The 26389-nt window shown below is 41.5% G+C and overlaps 2 protein-coding genes across 8 annotated transcripts; one reads left to right on the forward strand and one right to left on the reverse strand.

The window, feature by feature from the left end:
- The first annotated feature begins 425 nt into the window (after positions 1–425).
- On the forward strand, positions 426–10337 carry LOC110524036 (oxygen-dependent coproporphyrinogen-III oxidase, mitochondrial). Of its 2 annotated transcripts, XM_021603332.3 has the most exons (7): positions 426–1125; positions 2018–2161; positions 2401–2511; positions 2609–2750; positions 3410–3628; positions 6067–6171; positions 9604–10337. In XM_021603332.3, exons 1-7 carry the CDS (start codon positions 588–590, stop codon positions 9686–9688), a joined length of 1344 nt encoding a protein of 447 aa, XP_021459007.3. In that variant the 5' UTR covers positions 426–587; the 3' UTR covers positions 9689–10337. The 2 variants fall into 2 exon arrangements, with proteins under 2 accessions (XP_021459007.3, XP_090091316.1); XM_090235190.1 differs by lacking the exon at positions 6067–6171 and having other exon boundaries at positions 453–1125.
- Positions 10338–10753: 416 nt separating this feature from the next.
- On the reverse strand, positions 10754–15539 carry prrg1 (proline rich Gla (G-carboxyglutamic acid) 1). 6 transcript variants are annotated; one of them, XM_036977836.2, is made up of 4 exons: positions 15293–15539; positions 14460–14505; positions 13779–13942; positions 10754–13133 (listed from the first exon to the last, which is right to left on the reverse strand). In XM_036977836.2, the coding sequence occupies exons 2-4, from the start codon at positions 14467–14469 to the stop codon at positions 12702–12704; spliced, it is 606 nt and encodes a 201-aa protein (XP_036833731.1). In that variant the 5' UTR covers positions 14470–14505; positions 15293–15539; the 3' UTR covers positions 10754–12701. The 6 variants fall into 6 exon arrangements, with proteins under 6 accessions (XP_036833731.1, XP_036833730.1, XP_036833729.1 ...); XM_036977835.2 differs by having other exon boundaries at positions 10754–13151; positions 15293–15420; XM_036977834.2 differs by lacking the exon at positions 15293–15539 and adding an exon at positions 14670–15182.
- Between the last annotated feature and the right edge of the window lie 10850 nt (positions 15540–26389).

The raw sequence follows: 26389 nt of genomic DNA on the forward strand, positions 1-26389 counted from the left end.
CTATACATCTATCAAACTGTCAGTCATGAGTACTGGGAAGGATTTTATAGACTAGCGTAGGCTACACTCTAAATATGTGCTCCAAAATGGTATTATGAACATGTTATTATGAGGAATTAAGTGCACGTCTTGTCTTTGTGTTGTTGGAAATAGTGACATAAATAAATGAAGACCTATGTGGCATATTTTACGTCATGCTTTAATAACATGTGAATAAGAAAATAAATCCATTCGTCATTATGCGACAATTATTATTTTTCAATTACTATCTTGGCAAAGAGCGGATAAGCAGAGAAGAAAGGGGTCTCTTATCACGTTCTGGATAATAACGACACGCCTACAGAAAAGCACTGGCTTGTGGGTCTTGCTGTTTGCTGTAATTTACTATCAATCAAACAAACCTGGACAGACTCATCGAGAACACCATTTCCCATGCCTCCTCGCTCGGTTCAAGACAAGGACACACCCCCGGACCTTAGCGTGCCTGCGCGGCTGTCTACTTGTGATTGTAGTTTTCAGTTTTGCTAGATGGATGTCTACAAACTGTGCATTTTACATGGAGATGACAGCTAGATAATTTACAAATCATGGCGACCATCGTTCTTTATTCCATGAACAGAACGGCGCAAACCACGGCGAGACTATGTTTTTTTCCGTATTCAACGCGAGGTTCCATAGTGGACTCGCGCGTATCTTTCTTCCATAACACTTCGGTCCGCTGGTTAACTCCGCTTCCGGGAGCGAGATGGGTTCCCAAAGCTACTGGAGTGCAGTTCATGTCCAATGAGACTGCAGGCAAAACGGCAACCGGGCGAACCAGGAGAAGCGCCCTGCTGGTTGCTGGAGCAGCGGCGGCAGTGGTGGGTTTTGTGGCAAGCGCTAGTCACTTTCAGCGGGCTGAAAGGGCAACCATGATCACCAAAACAGAGGAGACGGAGATATCGGAGAAATGCAAGAAGTTCATGTCTCCGCCGTGTACTGACGTCAAAGTGCTGCAGCAGAAAAAAGAGGAAATGTGCACGAGGATGGAGATGCTGATCATGGAGACTCAGGCGGAGTTCTGCAGAGCGCTCGAGGAGGTGGACGGCGGCAAGTTCAAAGTGGACAAGTGGGAACGGAAAGAAGGCATGTAATCGCTCCCTTTGGCACGTGCCATTTGGTACACACGTACCCATCCCGCATGGATAGTCGGTTAGGAACCCCAACCTAAGGCCAGAGCATCTTACCTATAGGCCAACGTAGACCAACACTATAAGACCAAAAGTATGTGGACATCTGCTCATCTAACATCTCATTCCAAAATCATGGAATGATTTGCTGCTATAACAGCCTCCACTCTTTAATAGATGTTTAAGCATTGCTGCGGGAACATGCATTCAGTCACAAGAGCATTAGTGAGTTCAGGCATTGATGTTGGGGAATTAGGGCCGGCTCGCAGTCTGCGTTCCAATTCATCCCAAAGGTGGTTCGATGGGGTTGAGGTCAGGGTTCTGTGCAGGCCGGATGGTGAAGCGTGATTCACTGCTCCAGAGTCCAACGGTGGTGGGCTTTACGCCACTCCAACCGATGCTTGGCATTGCGCATGGTGATCTTAGGCTTTTCATGAAGCTCCCGACGAACAGTTTCTTGTGCCGACTGCTAGAATTTTAGCAGTCGTTCAATCTTCTTGGCGTAACAGTTGGGATAATGGGACAATTCTGAGTACGACACATTTCTCACCTCTGGATTGAGGTACGTTTTCCGAGCCATAGTTTGTGCCGGCTCTGCGGTGTCTTAACCTAATCAGGAAGCCTGTCCGACTCCAGTGCAGCTGTAAACTAAGATCAGAGTCTATTCTGGCTAATCCAAAGGTTATCCACCCTGGCCTTGTTTTTAAACTGAGCCCAACATCCACAGTAGCACCTTGCAACATTCGGCACCCATGCCATTGTCTCACTGTCTGTTTTACATAGCATCATTAAGGTGCCTTGGTGTTTGGCTCTTTCTTCACTGTCTTAACATCTTGCGTCTGTATCAGGCGGCGGGGGCATCAGCTGTGTGCTGCAGGATGGGAAGGTGTTTGAGAAGGCGGGGGTCAACGTGTCCGTGGTGTTTGGGAACCTGACCGAGGAGGCCGCCAAGCAGATGCGCAGCAGAGGGAAGGTTCTCCGAGGGAAAGATGGTGAGTGGCCGCCCTAGGTTCATATCAACCTCATTCATTTCAGCAATACCTTATGTTGTCTTGCAGTACCGTCCGTGTGTTACCTCATGCTACGTGTGTCACTCAAGACCAGAGAGAGCCATTCATGCCATTCCGACAACCTGATGTGTTCAAGGAATCAGGAATGGGATCCTTGAGTCCGACTATGGTTGAGATATATATTACAGTATTGTATAATATTGTATTATGTTCACTCCTAGGCATCCTGCCATTCTGTGCCATGGGCGTAAGCTCAGTCATCCACCCCAAGAACCCCCACATTCCCACAGTGCACTTCAACTACAGATACTTTGAGATAGAAGAAGAAGATGGTGAGTTTCAGGCTGTGACGTCACACCATTCAAGTGTTGGAGCTGAGATAATGAATGATGGCTCTTGTCTTCTCGTGTGTGTGTGTGTCTGTCCCAGGCACTAAACAGTGGTGGTTTGGTGGCGGTACAGACCTGACTCCTACCTATGTCAATAAGGAGGATGGCGCTCACTTTCACAACAGTCTGAAGGAGGCCTGTGAAAAACATCACCCCAAGTACTACCCCGACTTCAAAAAGTGGTACGACCCATATCGGTGACTTCGTGGGTGGGTGGGTGGGTGACTACACTGGGTGGGTCTCTACTGTTCAACGGGGATAAGGAGTTTCTCGTCATTATCTTCAGCTGTTGAATGGCCATTTCTTCAGAGCTAGTGAATGACGTGTCAATGAACGGGAGGGTAAGTGAGTATGGATACTGTACATGGATGTGTGTGTCTGTGTTACTTTAATGGCTAGGTTCCTATAAGCTGTTTGTGTTTTACACATTGACGCAGTGGTCATCCCCTCCAGATTGACATCTTGATTTTGATTGTCTTGATCTTCTCTCAACTCAAACATACAGTAGTTGTATTTTTAAAGAACATTGGGTTACATTTTCATTGAGCGTAATCATGTCTAATAACTACCTCTGTGTTTAGTCATTGAAACCAGTAGCTCAACATTTCTACCGTGTTTCAAATACCTGTAAAAGTACTGCATTGTACAAGTTATGCTGCAATTATGGAAATTAACATTGGTAACACTTCAATTAAACCCTGCTGGTATAAAATCATGAGTATAACAAGTTATACGGCAATATACAGTACCTGCGGGCAGGTATAATTCAAGTGTTTCCGTAACCTGCAACATTTTTTGTCCTCAAGCTTAGTTTAATTCAAAGCACTCCTGCTGCCTGCAGGTGTGACCGGTACTTCTACATCCGCCATCGTGGCGAGACGCGGGGCATCGGTGGCATCTTCTTTGACGACCTGGACTCTCCCAGCCAGGAGGAGGCGTTCAGCTTCGTTAGGAGCTGTGCCCAGACCGTGGTGCCCTGTTACCTGCCCATCGTCTACAAACACCTCGATGACCCCTTCAGCCCAGAGGAGAAGGACTGGCAGCAGGTGCGGAGAGGCAGGTGGGTACAAATGAGAGGGTGTGGGTGTACCTCGGGCTGTGGCGGTCATGACGTTTTGTGATTGTCAAGCAAATAACTGCATGTCTCAAGGTAATTGACCGTTAATTAACATAAACACATTTAGCATCTCCCTGGCTTCCACGCATAGACGACAAGCCACTGATGCAGACCTTTTGGAACGTCTAATAAATCCATTATGTATTTTAGACACGTCTAAAGAAACATGATATGAAGAAAATGTAGTCTTATTTCAGAAGAACAGAATGGCATACTCCTTGTCCTTATGTTAGGCCCTAGTCTGGCTATGCAATATGGCTGTGGGCTATACTAGTTCATTTAGCAGACCAGATTTGCATTGTTTTATATTATTTTATAGTATGAAGAATACAATTGAACATAGCTGAATAAAATAGAAAGGATGTTTTCTCCAAAAGATTTCTGAGGGAGTGCGCACATGCCGCTATTCTGTGAGCAATTAACAAAGAAACCGGTCTTCCTATATGCTTAATTTAGTTATTTATGCAACTTTAGTTGTGATCAAAGAATATAGACCAGCGTTAGAATGTCTATAAAAAAAAATCAAAGGCTGCATGATGTGACTCTGATTATTTGAAAAAAGTCACATGAAAAGGCATGAGCTCTGCTTTGTTTTTTTGCGCAGGCTGCACACACTTCATCAGTCTCTCATTCACAATTTGACATGCACTTGCTAATACCTCGAATTTCCCTGTGGCATCCCCTTTGTGTAGCCGTAATGTACCCTAAAGAAATCCATGCCTTTTGCGGCCAGTGGCCGCTGTGCCCTTGGGCTGAATATAATAATTATAATTCCCTTCTCCCGGCTGCGTGCTCGTCACGTGATCGGGTCTTTCTCACAGGCTACAAGTGAAGACAAACACATCGGGGATGCAACTGTGCTCATCCTTATCCAATTCCGAGGTGCACATTAAAGATATTGGAAGAACTGTCCACATGTACTTTGTCAGCCAACAAGATGAGTGGGCCTAACGAACAGCAAAAGCACTAGCCTATCAACGTTTGTACTATGGGGGATAGTAGATTGACATAAGCTGCCTATGTCATTCTACTATCCACCATAGTACAAAAGTTGACCTATTCTGTGCGAGAAATAAATATTTCAAACATAGTCAGGGACAGTTGTGGGATGCGATAGATCCCAAATGAATACAACCACTAACATAATAAAAAAAATAAAAAAAGTTTTTAAGCAATGAGGCTGACGCAACATATCAGAACTTTTTTAGCTTCAAATGTTGATCAACTATTAGACTATTTATTCACATTATAAGCGCAGCAATGTGCACACGGCAGGAGGCTACAGGCGCGAATGTTCCAAAATGCAATCAAGTAGCGGGAAAACACCATTCTCAAACGTGACCACAAATGCGATTATGCATGTCATGCTTTTAGTTGTGATACAAACCTTATCAAAACATATAGACATATGGGCTAGGCTACATGAGGTATGCAACTTAAAAAGGCATGCGCTTTTGATTAATACAGTATATCATTCATAAGTCACCCATCAGACTGTCCATGATTTAATCTTTGTCTTTACATACATTATTTAGTATATGTGTGAAATTTGTTTTAATTAGACTGGTCCATTATCTTGCACGTGCCTCGAAACAGGAAAAAAATAAATACATGTCATCTATGCACTTAAATAGCAAATTGAGGACGCATTTCCCGTGGTTCCTTTTCATGCCAGCCAGGTAGGCTATACTCCTGTTGTAAAGATAAGCAATGTGCTTAATATTAGGAAAGTTGAGAAATAAATATAGTAGGACTAGCCTATAAAAAGCTGATGGGATCCTCTTTTTAGTAGAGGCCATCACTCTGTTTTCTATTGCAATTCCATAGCCTATAGAAATGATGTGTAACATTTCCCGAGTGGCGCAGCGGTCTAAGGCACTGCATCTTTGCTAGAGGCATCACTACAGACCCTGGTTCGATCTGGGGCTGTATCACAACCGGCCGTGATTGGGAGTCCCATAGGGCGGCGCACCATTGGCCCAGCGTCGTCCTGGTTAGGGTTTGGCCGGGGTAGGCCGTCATTGTAAATACGAATTTGTTCTTAACTGACTTGCCTAGTTAAATAGATAAAAGAGCTCATGAGGTGTTCGATTAAATTTGCATTGATGTCAGAGTGATTAGAGGGACAATAGAGTGCTGAGTACCAGGCAGTTAGCAAGTTTGGTAGGCTACTAATGACCATCAGCAGCATCAGAGCTTGGAGAAGCCTAATTACCGTGACTAAAACGATCACTTGGAATTTGACTGGCAACGTGTCGGTAATACGGTCACAGTAACAGCCCTAGGTGTACCTACATGCTTGTGCATGTGTAATAGCAGTTTGGTTCTGTGTCTGTGCTTGTGTCCCATTAAGTCTTTGGTCTGTGTGTGTGTGTTTTCAGGTATGTGGAATTTAACCTGGTGTATGACAGAGGGGTGAAGTTTGGACTGGCCACCCCAGGCTCCAGGATCGAGAGCATCCTCATGTCTCTGCCCCTCACAGCCAAGTTAGTACTGTTACGTCACAGTCATGCTGCTGCTAGCACTGGATGTATAGCACTAGTGATTGGGAATGAGTACTGGGGTTGCGTCCCAATAATCTCTCCTTCCTCCTGATGTGTTTACTCTTACACTACTTCTCATAAATTGCACTTTTTAAACCCATAAAGGGAAGTGAACACTTTGGGAAAAAGTGAGAGATTATTGGGATGCAACCTTGGACCAGTGAAGACTCTGTGTGTAGTACTGTGTGATCTACTGCGCACGCTGTGTGTGTGTGTGTGTGTGTGTAGTACTGCGTACGCCCTGTGTGTGTGTGTGTTTCCGTGTCCACAGAAACATGTCAAATGTTTTTTATAATCAATCCTCAGGTTGTTTTTCAAATATATAATAGATAATATATCAACCGCAAATGTCTTTATCAGTAGGAGAGGGAAAAGCAATGGCTGTCCAAACTCTGTTGCGCGAGCAAAACTCATGCGACCACTTGACGCAATGTTATCTTTCTGGCTCATTTTTCAAAATAAAAGCCTGAAACTATGTCTGAAGACTGACACCTTGAGGAAGCGATAGGAAAGGGAATCTGGTTGATATCCCTTTAAATGGAGCAAAGGGAGGCTACTACTACGTACGCCCGGTGTGTGTGTGTAGTACTGCGTACGCCCGGTGTGTGTGTAGTACTGCGTACGCCCGGTGTGTGTGTAGTACTGCGTACGCCCGGTGTGTGTGTAGTACTGCGTACGCCCGGTGTGTGTGTGTAGTACTGCGTACGCCCGGTGTGTGTGTGTAGTACTGCGTACGCCCGGTGTGTGTGTGTAGTACTGCTTACGCCCTGTGTGTGTGTAGTACTGCGTACGCCCGGTGTGTGTGTAGTACTGCGTACGCCCGGTGAGTGTGTAGTACTGCGTACGCCCTGTGTGTGTGAGTGTGTAGTACTGCTTACGCCCTGTGTGTGTGTGTGTGTGTAGTACTGCTTACGCCCTGTGTGTGTGTAGTACTGCGTACGGCTTGTGTGTGTGTAGTACCGCTTACGGCCTGTGTGTGTGTGTGTGTAGTACTGCGTACGGCCTGTGTGTGTGTGTGTGTAGTACCGCTTACGGCCTGTGTGTGTAGTACTGCGTACGGCCTGTGTGTGTGTAGTACTGCGTATGGCCTGTGTGTGTGTGTAGTACCGCTTACGGCCTGTGTGTGTAGTACCGCTTACGGCCTGTGTGTGTGTAATACCACTTACGGCCTGTGTGTGTGTAGTACCGCTTACGGCCTGTGTGTGTGTAGTAGCGCGTACGCCCTGTGTGTGTGTGGTACCGCGCACGGCCTGTGTGTGTGGTAGCGCGCACGGCCTGTGTGTGTGTGTAGTACCGCTTACGGCCTGTGTGTGTGTGTAGTACCGCTTACGGCCTGTGTGTGTGTAATACCACTTACGGCCTGTGTGTGTGTAGTACCGCTTACGGCCTGTGTGTGTGTAGTAGCGCGTACGCCCTGTGTGTGTGTGGTACCGCGCACGGCCTGTGTGTGTGGTACCGCGCACGGCCTGTGTGTGTGGTACCGCGCACGGCCTGTGTGTGTGGTACCGCGCACGGCCTGTGTGTGTGGTACCGCGCACGGCCTGTGTGTGTGGTACCGCGCACGGCCTGTGTGTGTGGTACCGCGCACGGCCTGTGTGTGTGGTACCGCGCACGGCCTGTGTGTGTGGTACCGCGCACGGCCTGTGTGTGTAATACCGCGCACGGCCTGTGTGTGTGTAATACCGCTTACGGCCTGTGTGTGTGTGGTACCGCGTACGCCCTGTGTGTGTGTGGTACCGCGTACGCCCTGTGTGTGTGTGGTACCGCGTACGCCCTGTGTGTGTGTGGTACCGCGCACGGCCTGTGTGTGTGTGTGGTACCGCGCACGGCCTGTGTGTGTGTGTGGTACCGCGCACGCCCTGTGTGTGTGTGTGTAGTACTGCGTACGTCCTGTGTGTGTGTGTGTGTGTAGTACTGCGTACGTCCTGTGTTTGTAGTACTGTGTACAGCCTGTGTAGCGAAGTGAATGCTCTAGGGCTTATTCAATGATCAAGTAGAAATGTGTAGTGTTGAACTGAATTGACTGTCACATAGAATAGGGAGTCATGTCATAGCAACTTGTTTGGAGAGTGAAACACTAATGTCTTCTAAATTAGCAAAGTGCTAGTGGGAAATGAGAGCTGGCGCACGGCCTGTGTGTGTGGTACCGCGCACGGCCTGTGTGTGTGTGTGGTACCGCGCACGGCCTGTGTGTGGTACCGCTCACGGTCTGTGTGTGTGTGTGGTACCGCGCACGGTCTGTGTGTGTGTGTGGTACCGCGCACGGTCTGTGTGTGTGTGTGGTACCACGCACGGTCTGTGTGTGTGTGTGTGTGGTACCGCGCACGGTCTGTGTGTGTGTGTGTGTGGTACCGCGCACGGTCTGTGTGTGTGTGTGGTACCGCGCACGGCCTGTGTGTGTGTGTGGTACCGCGCACGGCCTGTGTGTGTGTGTGTGTGGTACCGCGCACGGTCTGTGTGTGTGTGGTACCGCGCACGGTCTGTGTGTGTGTGGTACCGCGCACGGCCTGTGTGTGTGTGGTACCGCGCACGGCCTGTGTGTGTGTGTGTGGTACCGCGCACGGCCTGTGTGTGTGTGTGTGTGGTACCGCGCACGGCCTGTGTGTGTGTGGTACCGCGCACTGCCTGTGTGTGTGTGTGGTACCGCGCACGCCCTGTGTGTGTGTGTGGTACCGCGCACGCCCTGTGTGTGTGTGTGTATAGTACTGCGTACGTCCTGTGTTTGTAGTACTGTGTACAGCCTGTGTAGCGAAGTGAATGCTTTAGGGCTTATTCAATGATCAAGTAGAAATGTGTAGTGTTGAACTGAATTGACTGTCACATAGAATAGGGAGTCATGTCATAGCAACTTGTTTGGAGAGTGAAACACTAATGTCTTCTAAATTAGCAAAGTGCTAGTGGGAAATGAGAGCTGGCTGTTTCCATTGAGACAAGCAGACAGTGCTCTGTGAATACATCCCAAAAGGCACACTATTCCCTACATAGTGCTCTACATTTCTTTAATGACCTTAGTGATCACTGTTTTACAGCCTGTGTGGGGCGGCAGGTAGCCTAGTGGTTAGAGTGTTGGGCCAAAAACTGAAAGATTGCTAGATTGAGTCAAAAATCTGTCGTTCTGCCCCTGAACAAGGCAGTTAACCCACTGTTCCTAGGCCGTCATTGTAAATAAGAATGTTCTTATTGCCTCGTTAAATAAAATACAAATTGAGCAGAGCCCTGTGGAACACACACTGTGCATGTCCCTCATGGTTCGTACCATGACCGAGCTGCACCACAGCATCAACCAGAGCCCTCTGTCAGCTGTGTACATTACATTTCTATATGCACTCACTGAAAAAGCCCCAGACGCCTAATTCATGCCGACTCTCTTCACAGGTGGGAGTACATGCATGAACCTCCTAAAGGTTCCCAGGAGGCCGATACGCTAGAGGTGTTACGAAACCCCAAGGAGTGGGTCTGAAATGGCCGTTGCCGTGGAGATACCAACCTGACTCAGCCTTCAGAACAGGAGCCGACAGATGTTGACTGGAACAGGCGTCCGTCCCTTTGACTGCTTTGTCATTGGCCAACTCACCGCTGATGCGATTAGCTAGTTGTTACTGGAAAATGCACACCTGCCTTTATTTATTTTGCTGTCTGTTTCTTATTGCTTGATATAAAATTGTCTGTGTCAGATAAGCCTTAACACTACCATTTAAATGTTTTATCCAGAGTGACTTACAGGAACAATTTGGGCCTGTTGATTTCAAACTAGTGACTTTTTCGGTAACTGGCCCGACACTCCCTGAACCGCTACCCCTTTGCCTTCCGCCCGACTGCTTCAGTTAATATTTCCTGTGTACCAACTGGTCTAGATTGGCTTGCTCTGCTAGTATATTTGTCTCTCCAGCTACAGTCTGAGAGCCCTCTTGGTCTCCAAAGCAACCCAGGGTTGTGTTCACCAGGCAAGGCACTTTGAAAGAGAATTCATGTTTCAAACCGACCCGTGAAAGTGGACTGACCCCACTCAGGGTGTGTGATAAGCCATTGATGTAAAATAGAATTAAAATGTTATGTCTAGCACTTTGTACATGTCATACATTTATAAAATAAATTGAGGGGATCAACAACCTGTGATTCTCTGGACTCAAACCCAGTACCTCATCTACTGCGCTAGGACAGGGGGAATGCACCAGTCGTGTTTTTCCACATAGGTCAAGTTAGAAATGTGATTGTTTTTAATCCCCACCCTTCACCTCAAAAGGCATTTTTCTATTTGTCTTGCCTGTAAACTCCACTCACTATGCTCTGCCCACTGATCTTTTATCAATTAAGCCAGACTACTTCCTGAATGTTGACACGGTTAGGACACCAGGGCTTTAGAGAAATATAAAGTATCTTCATGCATGGTTAGGTTTGAACAGCCTTTTTAAAATAGAGCATGTCCAGTGTTTTTGGACTGCAGAAGGACCAAGACAAGTCATCCATCATGCTTTTTACATTAGACAGAGTGGTTTGATAAATTGAGGCACTGACAACTGCCCCGCATGTTTAAGTATTTTATTATAAATTACAATTCAAGCTCAGTACATATTCAAAGGTTTTTTTTTTACATTTGCTTAAGGCGTAAAAACTGGATTTCAAAAAAGGTAACAGTACAACAAATTGGCCCTGCCCAGAATTCCTTGCCCCGTTACCTAGACCTGAACTTAACGGACAGGTGGAAGCAATTTAGCAATAATTCCACCTCGTCTGTGTGTCACCACATACTGTGTCTGGACAGGGCCATATGGCGCGTTCATGACAGCTCAGAACCTCAAGTTAAAATGAACAATAGTTATTTGCGTAGGTTGATTCGGATACTTTCCAAGTGGGAAACTCGGGCCTCATCGTTCGAGTTGTCTTGAACGTACCAATAGACCATCAACACGTCACAGGTCATATAGCATTGGGACAAGTGCTGAGATCCACAGGTCAACAAAAAACATCAGTGCTCGCAAATCTGTAATGAACGTATTACACAGGCCCCGTACATTAGTTCTACAACTAATGTACAACATATGGCACAATAGAACATTTTTGTAAAATGTTTTATTACAAGCGTTGGAGACACTGCACAATTAGTGTGTAAACATTTACTGTGCAGACAAAGGCCAGGATTCAAAAATCGGTAAAACGCGGTCGACAATGCACCTTTTTAAAAAGTCAATGTTCCTGCATTAACAAAACACTGTAGATGACGGCTTAATGGAAATGACTTTCAAAGGGCGAGCGCGCAAATAACGTGGATAAGATTGAATCCCGGCCAAACTATCCGTTGTATCATAACCAGGGTGTCAAATGAGTTGTAAATCAGTTGTAAATCAGTTGTACATCCTAAAGTGTGTACAGGGCCATTGACGTATTGTGATAATGAATATTAGGCAGATAGTCGGTGCTTAGGATGTCTGCAATTAGTCCCCCAGCTGCATAATTAGCATGTAAAATAGACCGTTGTATCAATAGGTGACATTGCTGAGTTGCGCTGAATAGACCCAAACCAGACTTGCCTTAGAATTCATGAGCAAACGGCTCAGTTTGAGCCTTAACAGAAAGTGCCTTCAGTCACGCCACATATATCCACTACATTAGTATCAATGTAGTCACTACAGTTATCTGCAGAAAAAAAAAATAGAAGCACTCGAGTGCACTCTTATACATGCTCACCCACACACTGCCCATAGTGGCATTTATCGCCGTGAGTGAAAAAGGGCCATTGTCGCTTCATATTCTGCTGCTTCCTGGCCCATATTCCCTTGCAGGTCACTCCACGCCAGCACAGCTCAGATAATGTCACTCCGAGAGACAGACACAGGCTTGCATCCCAAACTACCCTATACCATATTTAGTGCACTACTACCCATAGGGTTCGGGTTAAACGTAGTGCACTGTATAAAGATATAGGGTGCCATTTGGGACAGTCTTCCACAATTCATATGACGCTGGCATAGATCCAGTAAGTCTACGTGTACATAGCCAATACTGGCTTACCAAAACATATGGCTAAAACGACAGCAAAATTGCTTGTTTTTTTAACAATTCACTTCCTGAACATTCAAAACAACTTGTTTGTTCTCTCATTTTTCCTTTACACCACACAATTGTCATGCACCGTTCATTTGCAAGCCCCAAACCTCCAGGGTAGTCATAACATAAATCTATGGTAGTATGGAGGAAGCTAAAAAAATACAATGAAAAAAAAAAAAAAACATTTTGGTTTTGTGAGATCAAACATTTGGTATCGTCTCTGCTATCACTCAACTCCTATCCGATGGTCAGTGCAAGCGTAGACGTTATTGCATCCAACAGCTCTCCGTTAGTGTAGTAACGTAACAGTTAAAGGGAGGTGAGGTGTAGGCTGAGACCAGGAGGATGATATAGCTGGATGGGGGCTGGAGAGAGAGGAGGGGAGCTGGTGGGGCATCAGGTAAGACAGAGCATGGGGGGGGGTTACTTCACTTCCCATGGCCAATGATGTCGTCATACTGAGGCGGCGGCTCTGTCTCTATGTGCACATCCGTATGGCCAACTGCCTCCTCGTAAGACGGCGGTGGCTCTCCCCTGCTTCCCCTCGCAGACGTGACCTCTGAGCCCGGGTAGGCGGGGCTGCTATGGACGCTGAGCTCGGAGTGGTCGTGGAAGTCCCGTCCCCACTGGTCCATGGAGACCACCGATAGTGTGGGGTCCCGGTGGGAGCCCCCCAGGGCGGGGCTGCGCTCCGAACGCTTACGGGAGTGGCAGCGCCACACAGTGATGGCCACTGCTGCAATGAGGAGGAGCACCAGGAGCAAGGGGAGGATCAGGTAGAGGGAGTGGACTCCGCCAACCGCCGACTGCAGCCCGCCACCTGGGCTGCTCTCCCGCACATACTCCTCCCAGAACCGTTGCTGCAGCCAATCAGAGAGCTACATCAGACCAATTACTGGGCAGAATTATCAATTCCTGGGCATTTAAGGTAAAATAAACATGTGAAGTCTACAAATGCCATTTGCAGCATTCTGAATGCCGTACTCCAGAGAGCACACACGCATAAAACAAAAACACAAAGCTGTCCACATATGTGCGTGCTGCACATCCCTCTGCGGGACGGACTGTGCATTCCCTGTCCTGACAATAGTTGCAGCAATGACCCTCTCCCTACTGAGCAGCACTATCAGAGAGTCAGCTACCCTTCCTGCTGATTATAATCACTTCCTGAAAAGCAGGAACATTCCACAGGCCAGCACACTTGGAGTAGGATTACACGTGTTTTTGTTATCAAGTGCGTGTGTGTCAATGAGGGAGCAACAGCGAGACAAAGAGCATTGTGTGTGCATCCGCGTGAGCGAGTGTTGCGTACAAGGTTGGGGTCAATTCCATTTCAATTCAGGAAGTAAACAAAGGAGGACAAATTTTCCTCAATGCTTCCCATATAAGAAACAAAAAATTAAAATGGAATTTGAATATCAGTTTACGTCCTAATTAGACGGAGCTGAAATGGAATTGACCCCAACCCTGGTTGCGCACGTGTGTTGCGTGTGTGTCTCACTCACAGTTTTTTCGTCATTCTCAAAGGCCTCCCTGGCCTCCTCGTAGGTGCAGATCTCCTCCCTGCACTCTCTCTGGATGTTGCCCTGCCGGATCTCCTCTAACAGGTAGCTGTTGTCCCTGCGCTGCCGGCTCAACACGGAGTTGGCCAGGTCCGACGGCAGGAACACTGTCAGAGAGAGAGATGGAGGGAAGAGAAAAGAGCGAGAAGGGGAGGAAGAAAGAAAATGTAATGAAAGATTCAGAAATGGTAGGGAGAGAACAGAGGACAAAAAGAAAGACGGGAGAGAGGGAGAGATGCAGAGAGAGAGAAAAGAGGCAGAGGATAATACAAAGCCAGCAGAAAAGAGGGAGCTGCCTACTAACTGCATTTCTGTATAAAACAAAAGCTTCTTTGATTAGAACGGCCAATCCGGGCCAGTATAAATGAAACTAACTCTGGGAATCAAGAGAGGGGCACAGAGCGGCCCTCTGTTGGACTGATTTGGGACTCCATGGACAGGAACCATATTGTGTGTAAAAAAACATTGATTAGACTCACAGAAGGGAGAGTTGGCTAACATTTGTATTTTCCTGGACAAACCACAGTGTTGAGTAGTTGTTTAAACAAGGACCAGCCTTGCCTGTAGTACATTTACGTAAATGTACATGCCGAAGCCTGTGAATAGCCTAGAGAACAAACGTACCACTCCCCATGATTCCTGCTGGTCTGTTTGGGGTGGGTGACAGTGTCTGTTGGCAGAAAAACATTCACCAGAAACAGTCAGTTCCATGTTTTTAAACTGGGACAAAGTCAATGAGAGGAAACAAGACAATAGTAATCCTAGTCATAAAAAAAACTAATTTAAAAAAAAACCAGGTGATTCAGACATTTAAAGCATTCTACATATACAAACCATAAAGTAGGCCTAGGTTCATAATTGCCACAGTGTTTAAGGCTAACGTTACTCTTCCCATAGAGCATCCGAGTTCGCATAATCCTGTTATACCTATTGAACTCCTGACAGACGTATTAACGGAACTGGCCGTCACACACGGTGTACTGTGAATTCCAGACATCCGTGGCCAGCTAAAAGCTGAATTACCAAACGCTGACCAGGGTTACACAAGAATGTTACCGCGATGACCGAAATAGAACACCAGCAGAAATGTAACAAACAACGCGCCGCCAGCCCCGTTCCTTCCATCTCTTCAAAAGCGCCACAGGATGTGAATCGCGAAACCGTTATTAGAACAACAAAAACTGCTTTAATCTCTGGCGATATTATCACAGCTGCCTATAGGTGTGAACAGTGAGAGAGATGGACAACATCCGAGATTGAAGCTGGCTGACGTTTAGCTCGCTGACAATCGGATGATTTGTAACAATTTCGCTGACTGATTTGCTACATTGTAGGCTAAGGAGCGACTCCTATCGTTCCGATGAGCAAAGGTTTTAGCTGACCGCTTCAAGAATAAACGTAGGATTCAAAGCATTTATTATTCAAATGAAAATGGTAAATAATTCAACTTTATTTACCTGTTTTCCTTCCCGAATGCGCTCTAAGCTCCACTAACGCCTCAATGGCCAAAATGTTTCTACGCACGCGTAAAAGCCTGTTGGATAGGCGTTTTCTCTTTTTTCCATTTTAAAGGGACAGTCAGGTGACTGGTATCAAATCCCTAGAAGGCTATGTGCTATTTCTACACAATATCATTATTTGTTTCACATTATATCATTTGGGAGTGTGCAGCAAGAACTAAAGAGACTGTGTAAAGCTACTCACGGCGCACAGTTAGGCACCCTGGAGATATGTAGTCCACATTTAGTTAATGATTAAATGCACAAGAAAACGTTGCCTGTCGAAGGCATTGACTCGCGAGTCAATAGCAATCTAGGCCCTAGCAATCTACTGTCTAGTGTCTAGGCCCTAGCAATCTAGGGCCTAGACACTAAGCATTTTGTCATTTAACAAAGTGTACTGAAATGACATATTATCTAAATGATCTCTTGAATGATAAAATAATAGATAGCACTGTACAATTTAAAATGGGTTGTTAGTCTCATCACTTAGTAGCATTAGACTATCAATCAATTAAACTGAAGAGTTGACAATGTTGTGACAAATTCAGGGGGTGGCCCTGACCGGGACTCGAACCAAGGTCCAACGGCTGTCAAGCCAATACCTTAACCATTATGCAAGAGGTTCGAAACCACTTGAGGAGGTCGCTAGTTGTTGGGTTAGGGTCACTACATTACTCCCCTTCCTTCGGGGGAGTGTGTCCCTCTCGTGCACACACCTCTCAGATGACCGCCTTTGCGCCATCCCACTTCTGACACCAATTTATTGTGAAATCAGGGGGTGCCCCTGACCGGGATTCAAACCCAGATCCAGTGACTGTCAAGCCAACACCTTAGCCGTTATGCCAAGATGTTTGAACCTTTGAGCCATGTGCTGGCTCAGCACTAGGTGCTGGGTTAAGGTCCCTAAAATATTCTAACATCCAATAGCACAACACCATTGACAAACACATTGACTGTAAATCTCTGGTATTAATAGCTTAGATATCCGACTGACAGACCCAAGGTTGTTGGTTTCAATCCCATTCAACCCTATCTCCTGAACTCACTGCACTGGTGTCAGACGTAGGATGCCACTTCCCTGGGGCCATTGGAGGCGTGCCCAGGAGTCACATGAGTAACTAGAGACAGGGATGAGCGCAGGGCCAGGCATGTTTCCCAGATGATGGAGGTAGTGTAGTTGTAGCATCCTTAGTAGAACACCATCCACTTAGTAGGACCACAACGCCAGCTCATCAAGAGGTTCAGATATCTTGGTATACATGGCTTAGATGGTGGACTCATTCCAGTGGTGAAAAAAGTACCTAATTTTCCGACTTGAGTAAAAGTAAAGACAACTTTTTTTTTAAATGACTCCAGTAAAAGTCACCCAGTGAAATACTACTTGAGTAAAAGTAAAGACAACTTTTTTTTAAATGACTCCAGTAAAAGTCACTCAGTGAAATACTACTTGAGTAAAAGTAAAGACAACTTTTTTTTAAATGACTCCAGTAAAAGTCACCCAGTGAAATACTACTTGAGTAAAAGTAAAGACAACTTTTTTTTAAATGACTCCAGTAAAAGTCACCCAGTAAAATACTACTTGAGTAAAAGTAAAGACAACTTTTTTTTAAATGACTCCAGTAAAAGTCACTCAGTGAAATACTACTTGAGTAAAAGTAAAGACAACTTTTTTTTAAATGACTCCAGTAAAAGTCACCCAGTGAAATACTACTTGAGTAAAAGTAAAGACAACTTTTTTTTAAATGACTCCAGTAAAAGTCACCCAGTGAAATACTACTTGAGTAAAAGTAAAGACAACTTTTTTTTTAAATGACTCCAGTAAAAGTCACCCAGTGAAATACTACTTGAGTAAAAGTAAAGACAACTTTTTTTTTAAATGACTCCAGTAAAAGTCACCCAGTGAAATACTACTTGAGTAAAAGTAAAGACAACTTTTTTTTTAAATGACTCCAGTAAAAGACACCCAGTGAAATACTACTTGAGTAAAAGTAAAGACAACTTTTTTTTTAAATGACTCCAGTAAAAGACACCCAGTGAAATACTACTTGAGTAAAAGTAAAGACAACTTTTTTTTAAATGACTCCAGTAAAAGTCACCCAGTGAAATACTACTTGAGTAAAAGTAAAGACAACTTTTTTTTTAAAATGACTCCAGTAAAAGTCACCCAGTGAAATACTACTTGAGTAAAAGTAAAGACAACTTTTTTTTAAATGACTCCAGTAAAAGTCACCCAGTGAAATACTACTTGAGTAAAAGTAAAGACAACTTTTTTTTAAATGACTCCAGTAAAAGTCACTCAGTGAAATACTACTTGAGTAAAAGTAAAGACAACTTTTTTTTTAAATGACTCCAGTAAAAGTCACCCAGTGAAATACTACTTGAGTAAAAGTAAAGACAACTTTTTTTTAAATGACTCCAGTAAAAGTCACCCAGTGAAATACTACTTGAGTAAAAGTAAAGACAACTTTTTTTTTAAATGACTCCAGTAAAAGTCACCCAGTGAAATACTACTTGAGTAAAAGTAAAGACAACTTTTTTTTAAATGACTCCAGTAAAAGTCACCCAGTGAAATACTACTTGAGTAAAAGTAAAGACAACTTTTTTTTTAAATGACTCCAGTAAAAGTCACCCAGTGAAATACTACTTGAGTAAAAGTAAAGACAACTTTTTTTTAAATGACTCCAGTAAAAGTCACCCAGTGAAATACTACTTGAGTAAAAGTAAAGACAACTTTTTTTTAAATGACTCCAGTAAAAGTCACCCAGTGAAATACTACTTGAGTAAAAGTAAAGACAACTTTTTTTTAAATGACTCCAGTAAAAGTCACCCAGTGAAATACTACTTGAGTAAAAGTAAAGACAACTTTTTTTTAAATGACTCCAGTAAAAGTCACTCAGTGAAATACTACTTGAGTAAAAGTAAAGACAACTTTTTTTTTAAATGACTCCAGTAAAAGTCACCCAGTGAAATACTACTTGAGTAAAAGTAAAGACAACTTTTTTTTAAATGACTCCAGTAAAAGTCACCCAGTGAAATACTACTTGAGTAAAAGTAAAGACAACTTTTTTTTTAAATGACTCCAGTAAAAGTCACCCAGTGAAATACTACTTGAGTAAAAGTAAAGACAACTTTTTTTTAAATGACTCCAGTAAAAGTCACCCAGTGAAATACTACTTGAGTAAAAGTAAAGACAACTTTTTTTTTAAATGACTCCAGTAAAAGTCACCCAGTGAAATACTACTTGAGTAAAAGTAAAGACAACTTTTTTTTAAATGACTCCAGTAAAAGTCACCCAGTGAAATACTACTTGAGTAAAAGTAAAGACAACTTTTTTTTAAATGACTCCAGTAAAAGTCACTCAGTGAAATACTACTTGAGTAAAAGTAAAGACAACTTTTTTTTTAAATGACTCCAGTAAAAGTCACCCAGTGAAATACTACTTGAGTAAAAGTAAAGACAACTTTTTTTTAAATGACTCCAGTAAAAGTCACCCAGTGAAATACTACTTGAGTAAAAGTAAAGACAACTTTTTTTTAAATGACTCCAGTAAAAGTCACCCAGTAAAATACTACTTGAGTAAAAGTAAAGACAACTTTTTTTTAAATGACTCCAGTAAAAGTCACTCAGTGAAATACTACTTGAGTAAAAGTAAAGACAACTTTTTTTTAAATGACTCCAGTAAAAGTCACCCAGTGAAATACTACTTGAGTAAAAGTAAAGACAACTTTTTTTTAAATGACTCCAGTAAAAGTCACCCAGTGAAATACTACTTGAGTAAAAGTAAAGACAACTTTTTTTTTAAATGACTCCAGTAAAAGTCACCCAGTGAAATACTACTTGAGTAAAAGTAAAGACAACTTTTTTTTTAAATGACTCCAGTAAAAGTCACCCAGTGAAATACTACTTGAGTAAAAGTAAAGACAACTTTTTTTTTAAATGACTCCAGTAAAAGACACCCAGTGAAATACTACTTGAGTAAAAGTAAAGACAACTTTTTTTTTAAATGACTCCAGTAAAAGACACCCAGTGAAATACTACTTGAGTAAAAGTAAAGACAACTTTTTTTTAAATGACTCCAGTAAAAGTCACCCAGTGAAATACTACTTGAGTAAAAGTAAAGACAACTTTTTTTTTAAAATGACTCCAGTAAAAGTCACCCAGTGAAATACTACTTGAGTAAAAGTAAAGACAACTTTTTTTTAAATGACTCCAGTAAAAGTCACCCAGTGAAATACTACTTGAGTAAAAGTAAAGACAACTTTTTTTTAAATGACTCCAGTAAAAGTCACTCAGTGAAATACTACTTGAGTAAAAGTAAAGACAACTTTTTTTTTAAATGACTCCAGTAAAAGTCACCCAGTGAAATACTACTTGAGTAAAAGTAAAGACAACTTTTTTTTAAATGACTCCAGTAAAAGTCACCCAGTGAAATACTACTTGAGTAAAAGTAAAGACAACTTTTTTTTTAAATGACTCCAGTAAAAGTCACCCAGTGAAATACTACTTGAGTAAAAGTAAAGACAACTTTTTTTTAAATGACTCCAGTAAAAGTCACCCAGTGAAATACTACTTGAGTAAAAGTAAAGACAACTTTTTTTTTAAATGACTCCAGTAAAAGTCACCCAGTGAAATACTACTTGAGTAAAAGTAAAGACAACTTTTTTTTAAATGACTCCAGTAAAAGTCACCCAGTGAAATACTACTTGAGTAAAAGTAAAGACAACTTTTTTTTAAATGACTCCAGTAAAAGTCACTCAGTGAAATACTACTTGAGTAAAAGTAAAGACAACTTTTTTTTTAAATGACTCCAGTAAAAGTCACCCAGTGAAATACTACTTGAGTAAAAGTAAAGACAACTTTTTTTTAAATGACTCCAGTAAAAGTCACCCAGTGAAATACTACTTGAGTAAAAGTAAAGACAACTTTTTTTTTAAATGACTCCAGTAAAAGTCACCCAGTGAAATACTACTTGAGTAAAAGTAAAGACAACTTTTTTTTTAAATGACTCCAGTAAAAGACACCCAGTGAAATACTACTTGAGTAAAAGTAAAGACAACTTTTTTTTTAAATGACTCCAGTAAAAGACACCCAGTGAAATACTACTTGAGTAAAAGTAAAGACAACTTTTTTTAAAATGACTCCAGTAAAAGTCACCCAGTGAAATACTACTTGAGTAAAAGTAAAGACAACTTTTTTTTTTAAATGACTCCAGTAAAAGTCACCCAGTGAAATACTACTTGAGTAAAAGTAAAGACAACTTTTTTTTTAAATGACTCCAGTAAAAGTCACCCAGTGAAATACTACTTGAGTAAAAGTAAAGACAACTTTTTTTTTAAATGACTCCAGTAAAAGTCACCCAGTGAAATACTACTTGAGTAAAAGTAAAGACAACTTTTTTTTAAATGACTCCAGTAAAAGTCACTCAGTGAAATACTACTTGAGTAAAAGTAAAGACAACTTTTTTTTAAATGACTCCAGTAAAAGTCACCCAGTGAAATACTACTTGAGTAAAAGTAAAGACAACTTTTTTTTAAATGACTCCAGTAAAAGTCACCCAGTAAAATACTACTTGAGTAAAAGTAAAGACAACTTTTTTTTAAATGACTCCAGTAAAAGTCACTCAGTGAAATACTACTTGAGTAAAAGTAAAGACAACTTTTTTTTTAAATGACTCCAGTAAAAGTCACCCAGTGAAATACTACTTGAGTAAAAGTAAAGACAACTTTTTTTTAAATGACTCCAGTAAAAGTCACCCAGTGAAATACTACTTGAGTAAAAGTAAAGACAACTTTTTTTTTAAATGACTCCAGTAAAAGTCACCCAGTGAAATACTACTTGAGTAAAAGTAAAGACAACTTTTTTTTTAAATGACTCCAGTAAAAGTCACCCAGTGAAATACTACTTGAGTAAAAGTAAAGACAACTTTTTTTTTAAATGACTCCAGTAAAAGACACCCAGTGAAATACTACTTGAGTAAAAGTAAAGACAACTTTTTTTTTAAATGACTCCAGTAAAAGACACCCAGTGAAATACTACTTGAGTAAAAGTAAAGACAACTTTTTTTTAAATGACTCCAGTAAAAGTCACCCAGTGAAATACTACTTGAGTAAAAGTAAAGACAACTTTTTTTTTAAAATGACTCCAGTAAAAGTCACCCAGTGAAATACTACTTGAGTAAAAGTAAAGACAACTTTTTTTTAAATGACTCCAGTAAAAGTCACCCAGTGAAATACTACTTGAGTAAAAGTAAAGACAACTTTTTTTTAAATGACTCCAGTAAAAGTCACTCAGTGAAATACTACTTGAGTAAAAGTAAAGACAACTTTTTTTTTAAATGACTCCAGTAAAAGTCACCCAGTGAAATACTACTTGAGTAAAAGTAAAGACAACTTTTTTTTAAATGACTCCAGTAAAAGTCACCCAGTGAAATACTACTTGAGTAAAAGTAAAGACAACTTTTTTTTTAAATGACTCCAGTAAAAGTCACCCAGTGAAATACTACTTGAGTAAAAGTAAAGACAACTTTTTTTTAAATGACTCCAGTAAAAGTCACCCAGTGAAATACTACTTGAGTAAAAGTAAAGACAACTTTTTTTTTAAATGACTCCAGTAAAAGTCACCCAGTGAAATACTACTTGAGTAAAAGTAAAGACAACTTTTTTTTAAATGACTCCAGTAAAAGTCACCCAGTGAAATACTACTTGAGTAAAAGTAAAGACAACTTTTTTTTAAATGACTCCAGTAAAAGTCACTCAGTGAAATACTACTTGAGTAAAAGTAAAGACAACTTTTTTTTTAAATGACTCCAGTAAAAGTCACCCAGTGAAATACTACTTGAGTAAAAGTAAAGACAACTTTTTTTTAAATGACTCCAGTAAAAGTCACCCAGTGAAATACTACTTGAGTAAAAGTAAAGACAACTTTTTTTTTAAATGACTCCAGTAAAAGTCACCCAGTGAAATACTACTTGAGTAAAAGTAAAGACAACTTTTTTTTTAAATGACTCCAGTAAAAGACACCCAGTGAAATACTACTTGAGTAAAAGTAAAGACAACTTTTTTTTTAAATGACTCCAGTAAAAGACACCCAGTGAAATACTACTTGAGTAAAAGTAAAGACAACTTTTTTTTAAATGACTCCAGTAAAAGTCACCCAGTGAAATACTACTTGAGTAAAAGTAAAGACAACTTTTTTTTAAAAATGACTCCAGTAAAAGTCACCCAGTGAAATACTACTTGAGTAAAAGTAAAGACAACTTTTTTTTAAAATGACTCCAGTAAAAGTCACCCAGTGAAATACTACTTGAGTAAAAGTAAAGACAACTTTTTTTTTAAATGACTCCAGTAAAAGTCACCCAGTGAAATACTACTTGAGTAAAAGTAAAGACAACTTTTTTTTTAAATGACTCCAGTAAAAGTCACCCAGTGAAATACTACTTGAGTAAAAGTAAAGACAACTTTTTTTTTAAATGACTCCAGTAAAAGTCACCCAGTGAAATACTACTTGAGTAAAAGTAAAGACAACTTTTTTTTTAAATGACTCCAGTAAAAGTCACCCAGTGAAATACTACTTGAGTAAAACAATAACGTATTTGGTTTTAAATGTCCTCAAGTATCAAAAGTAAAAGTATAAATCATTTAATATGTCTTATATTGAGCAAACCAGACGACACACTCTTGTTTTTTATTTTTTTATTGACGGATAGCCAGGGTCACAGTTCAACACTCGAGACACAATTTACAAAATAAGCATTTGTGTTTAGTGAGTCTGCCAGATCAGAGGCAGTAGGGATGACAAGGGATGTTCTCTTGATAAGTGTGTGAATTAGACCATTTTCCTGTCCTGCTAAGCATTCAAAATGTAAGGAGTACTTTTGGGTGTCAGGAAAAATGTAAGGAGTACATTATTTTCTTTAGGAATGTAGTGGAGTAAAAGTAAAAGTTGTGAAAAATCTACATAGTAAAGTACAGATATCCCCCAAAAATACTTAAGAAGTATTTAAACATATTTTAACTTAAGTACTTTATACCACTTACTGATTCACATAATTGTAGATGTAGATCTTGCTCAGGCTTACTGGCAAATTTGCTGCAATGTACACAATGTATGTGTGTGTGGGTGTGTGTGTGTGTGTGTGTGTCTGTGTGTGTGTGTGTGTGTGTGTGTGTGTGTGTGTGTGTGTGTGTGTGAGTAAGTGTGTGAGTAAGTGTGTGATGTCTCTTAGTGATGTGATTGATGTATTGTGTTGTTGTGGCTCAGGGGGTGTTGTGTTAGTGTGTGATGATCCACTCGGTGCCTTCTTGTTCCCCTGAGAGCCTCTTGATTAGAATCTGTAATCATCAGTGATTATGTAGAAAGACTTTTGCCACGAGGCACAGTCGTCCTACAGTCCTAAAACACACAAATGCAAACACAGATGCAGGAACACACACACAGACAAGCGTGAACCCACACGCACACGCGCACGCACACACACGGACTCACTAAACACAGATACTGAGTTTTTTTGTAAATTATGTTGGAATGTTGGAGTGTGCCCCTGGCTGACCTTAAATAAATACAAATTACAAATTGTGCTGCCTGGTTTGCTTAATATAAGGAATTTGATGTATAGCCTTTACTTTTTACTTGTACTCAAGTATGACAAGTAGGCCTACTTTTTCCATCACTGTATTTAAGTACATTTAAAACCAGACACTTTTAGAATTATACTCAAGTAGTATTTTAATTTGTGACTCACTTTTACTTGAGTGATTTTCTATTAAAGTATCTTTACTTTTACTCAAGTATGACAATTGAGTACTTTTTCCACCGATGTACACTTCTGCTTTATCTTTGATGGTTGAAACCCTATTATCTGGCTATGACCCAAATGTAGAGCGACATCTCTTTGTTGTCGAGTCATTTTTCCATTTCTGTTGTATTGGTTGAAACTTTTTGTTGGCCTAAAAACAATACCCCTAGGCATTTTAATTGCAGTAGAGGTACAGCTAGGGGCTTTTTTAAATGTCATTTCTTTATTTTATTTCACCTTTATTTAACCAGGTAGGCCAGTTGAGAACAAGTTCTCATTTACAACTGCGACCTGGCCAAGACAAAGCAAAGCAGTGAGACACAAACAACAACACAGAGTTACACATGGAATAAACAAACGTACAGTCAATAACACAATAGAAAAGTATATACACAGTGAGTGCAAATGAGGTAAGATTAGGGAGGTAAGGCAATAAATAGGCCGTAGTGATGAAGTAATTACAATTTAGCAATTAAACACTGGAGTGACAGATGTGCAGAAGATGAATGTGCAAGTAGAGATACTGGGGTGCGAATGAGCAAAAACAAATAATAACAATATGGGGAAGAGGTAGTTGTATGGGCTATTTACAGGTGGGCTATGTACAGGTGCAATGATCTGTAAGATACTCTGACAGCTGAAGCTTAAAGTTAGTGAGGGAGATACGAGTCTCCAGCTTCAGTGATTTTTGCAATTCGTTCCAGTCATTAGCAGCAGAGAACTGGAAGGAAAGGCAGCCAAAGGAGGTGTTGGCTTTGGGGATGACCAGTGAAATATACTTGCTGGAGCTCGTGTTACGGGTGGGTGCTGCTATGGTGACCAGTGAGCTGAGATAAGGTGGGGCTTTACCTAGCAAAGATTTATATATGACCTGGAGCCAGTGGGTTTGGAGACGAATATGTAGCGAGGGCCAGCCAACGAGAGCATACAGGTCGCAATGGTGGGTCGTATATGGGGCTTTGGTGACAAAACAGATGGCACTGTGATAGACTGCATCCAATTTGCTGAGTAGAGTGTTGAAGGCTATTTTGTAAATGACATCGCCGAAGTCAAGGATCGGTAGGATAGTCAGTTTTACGAGGGTATGTTTGGCAGCATGAGTGAAGGATGTTTTGTTGCGAAATAGGAAGCCAATTCTAGATTTAATTTAATCTAACCAGACACCTAGGTATTTGTAGCTGTCCACGTATTCTAAGTCAGAGCCGTCCGGAGTAGTGATATTAGACGGGCGGGCAGGTGCGGGCAGTGATCGGTTGAAGAGCAAGCCACTGACTGACAGTTAGATATGGGATGTATCATGCATGCCTATGCAGCATACAAGCTTAGGAGAAACCAATTAATTTTGGGATGTTTTAAAACAAAATATCAAATTCAAAATGTCTAATCAAACTCCAGTCTATGATCACATTTGACTGTAGTTTAAAATGAACACTTCACCTATAGGTCAAACAGCCTACATGGGAGTGAAATTAACCATGAATCATATCAAATAATTTCACTCCTCAGAAAACCCCCATGTTCATTGAATGGGCGGCCTAGTGGTTAGAGCGTTGAGGCAGTATTTTTTTCAAAAAGTTGATGATAATGTATATTTCCGTTAGTTTACGCCATCAAAATGTCATGAATTCTAACCACTTTTAAATGGACATGTTACCAAATGTAGTAACTTACTTTGAAGAGATGGTGATTGGGGCTAAAAAAAAAAGTGTTTGGCGTTTGGCAGTCTAAATTCAGTGTAGTTGTCTTTAACTGCCATTTCCCTAAAGTCAGACTCTTCCCACACTCAGCCTCAGTAGCATCTGCATTCACCAAATGTTGTGTGGGTATCCTTAGACTTTTTCTCCAGACTTATACATCGGGAATTGTTGATATGGCATACCATTTTTATACACTTTATTCATGTTTTTGTTGTTGCCCAAAATGGATTTTAGGTAGGCCTTTAGTATTTTACAGATATCGAAACATGAACGTGTATTTATCCACAATCTGCTATGTATAAATCCGGTCTTGGAGTGTTTTAACAAAATGGAACAAAATATTTAGGCTGAATTATCACCTAATTTGCGTATTTTAATACAATATTTCAGAAATATTGTAATACAAAAAAAGCTATATTTGTATCTACATTCAACTGGTAAAAGTTGATTGTGATAGAATTAGGCAAAGGAAAATGACCTTGTTAGGGTGTGGTGCCTGGCTACCTTGAAAAAATAAGAATCGGTTAGGTTCAATTATAAAAATAAGATGACATAGCCCCT

Source organism: Oncorhynchus mykiss, chromosome 5, assembly GCF_057628025.1.
Source record: "Oncorhynchus mykiss isolate SJ-2025 chromosome 5, ASM5762802v1, whole genome shotgun sequence".
NCBI lineage: Eukaryota > Metazoa > Chordata > Actinopteri > Salmoniformes > Salmonidae > Oncorhynchus > Oncorhynchus mykiss.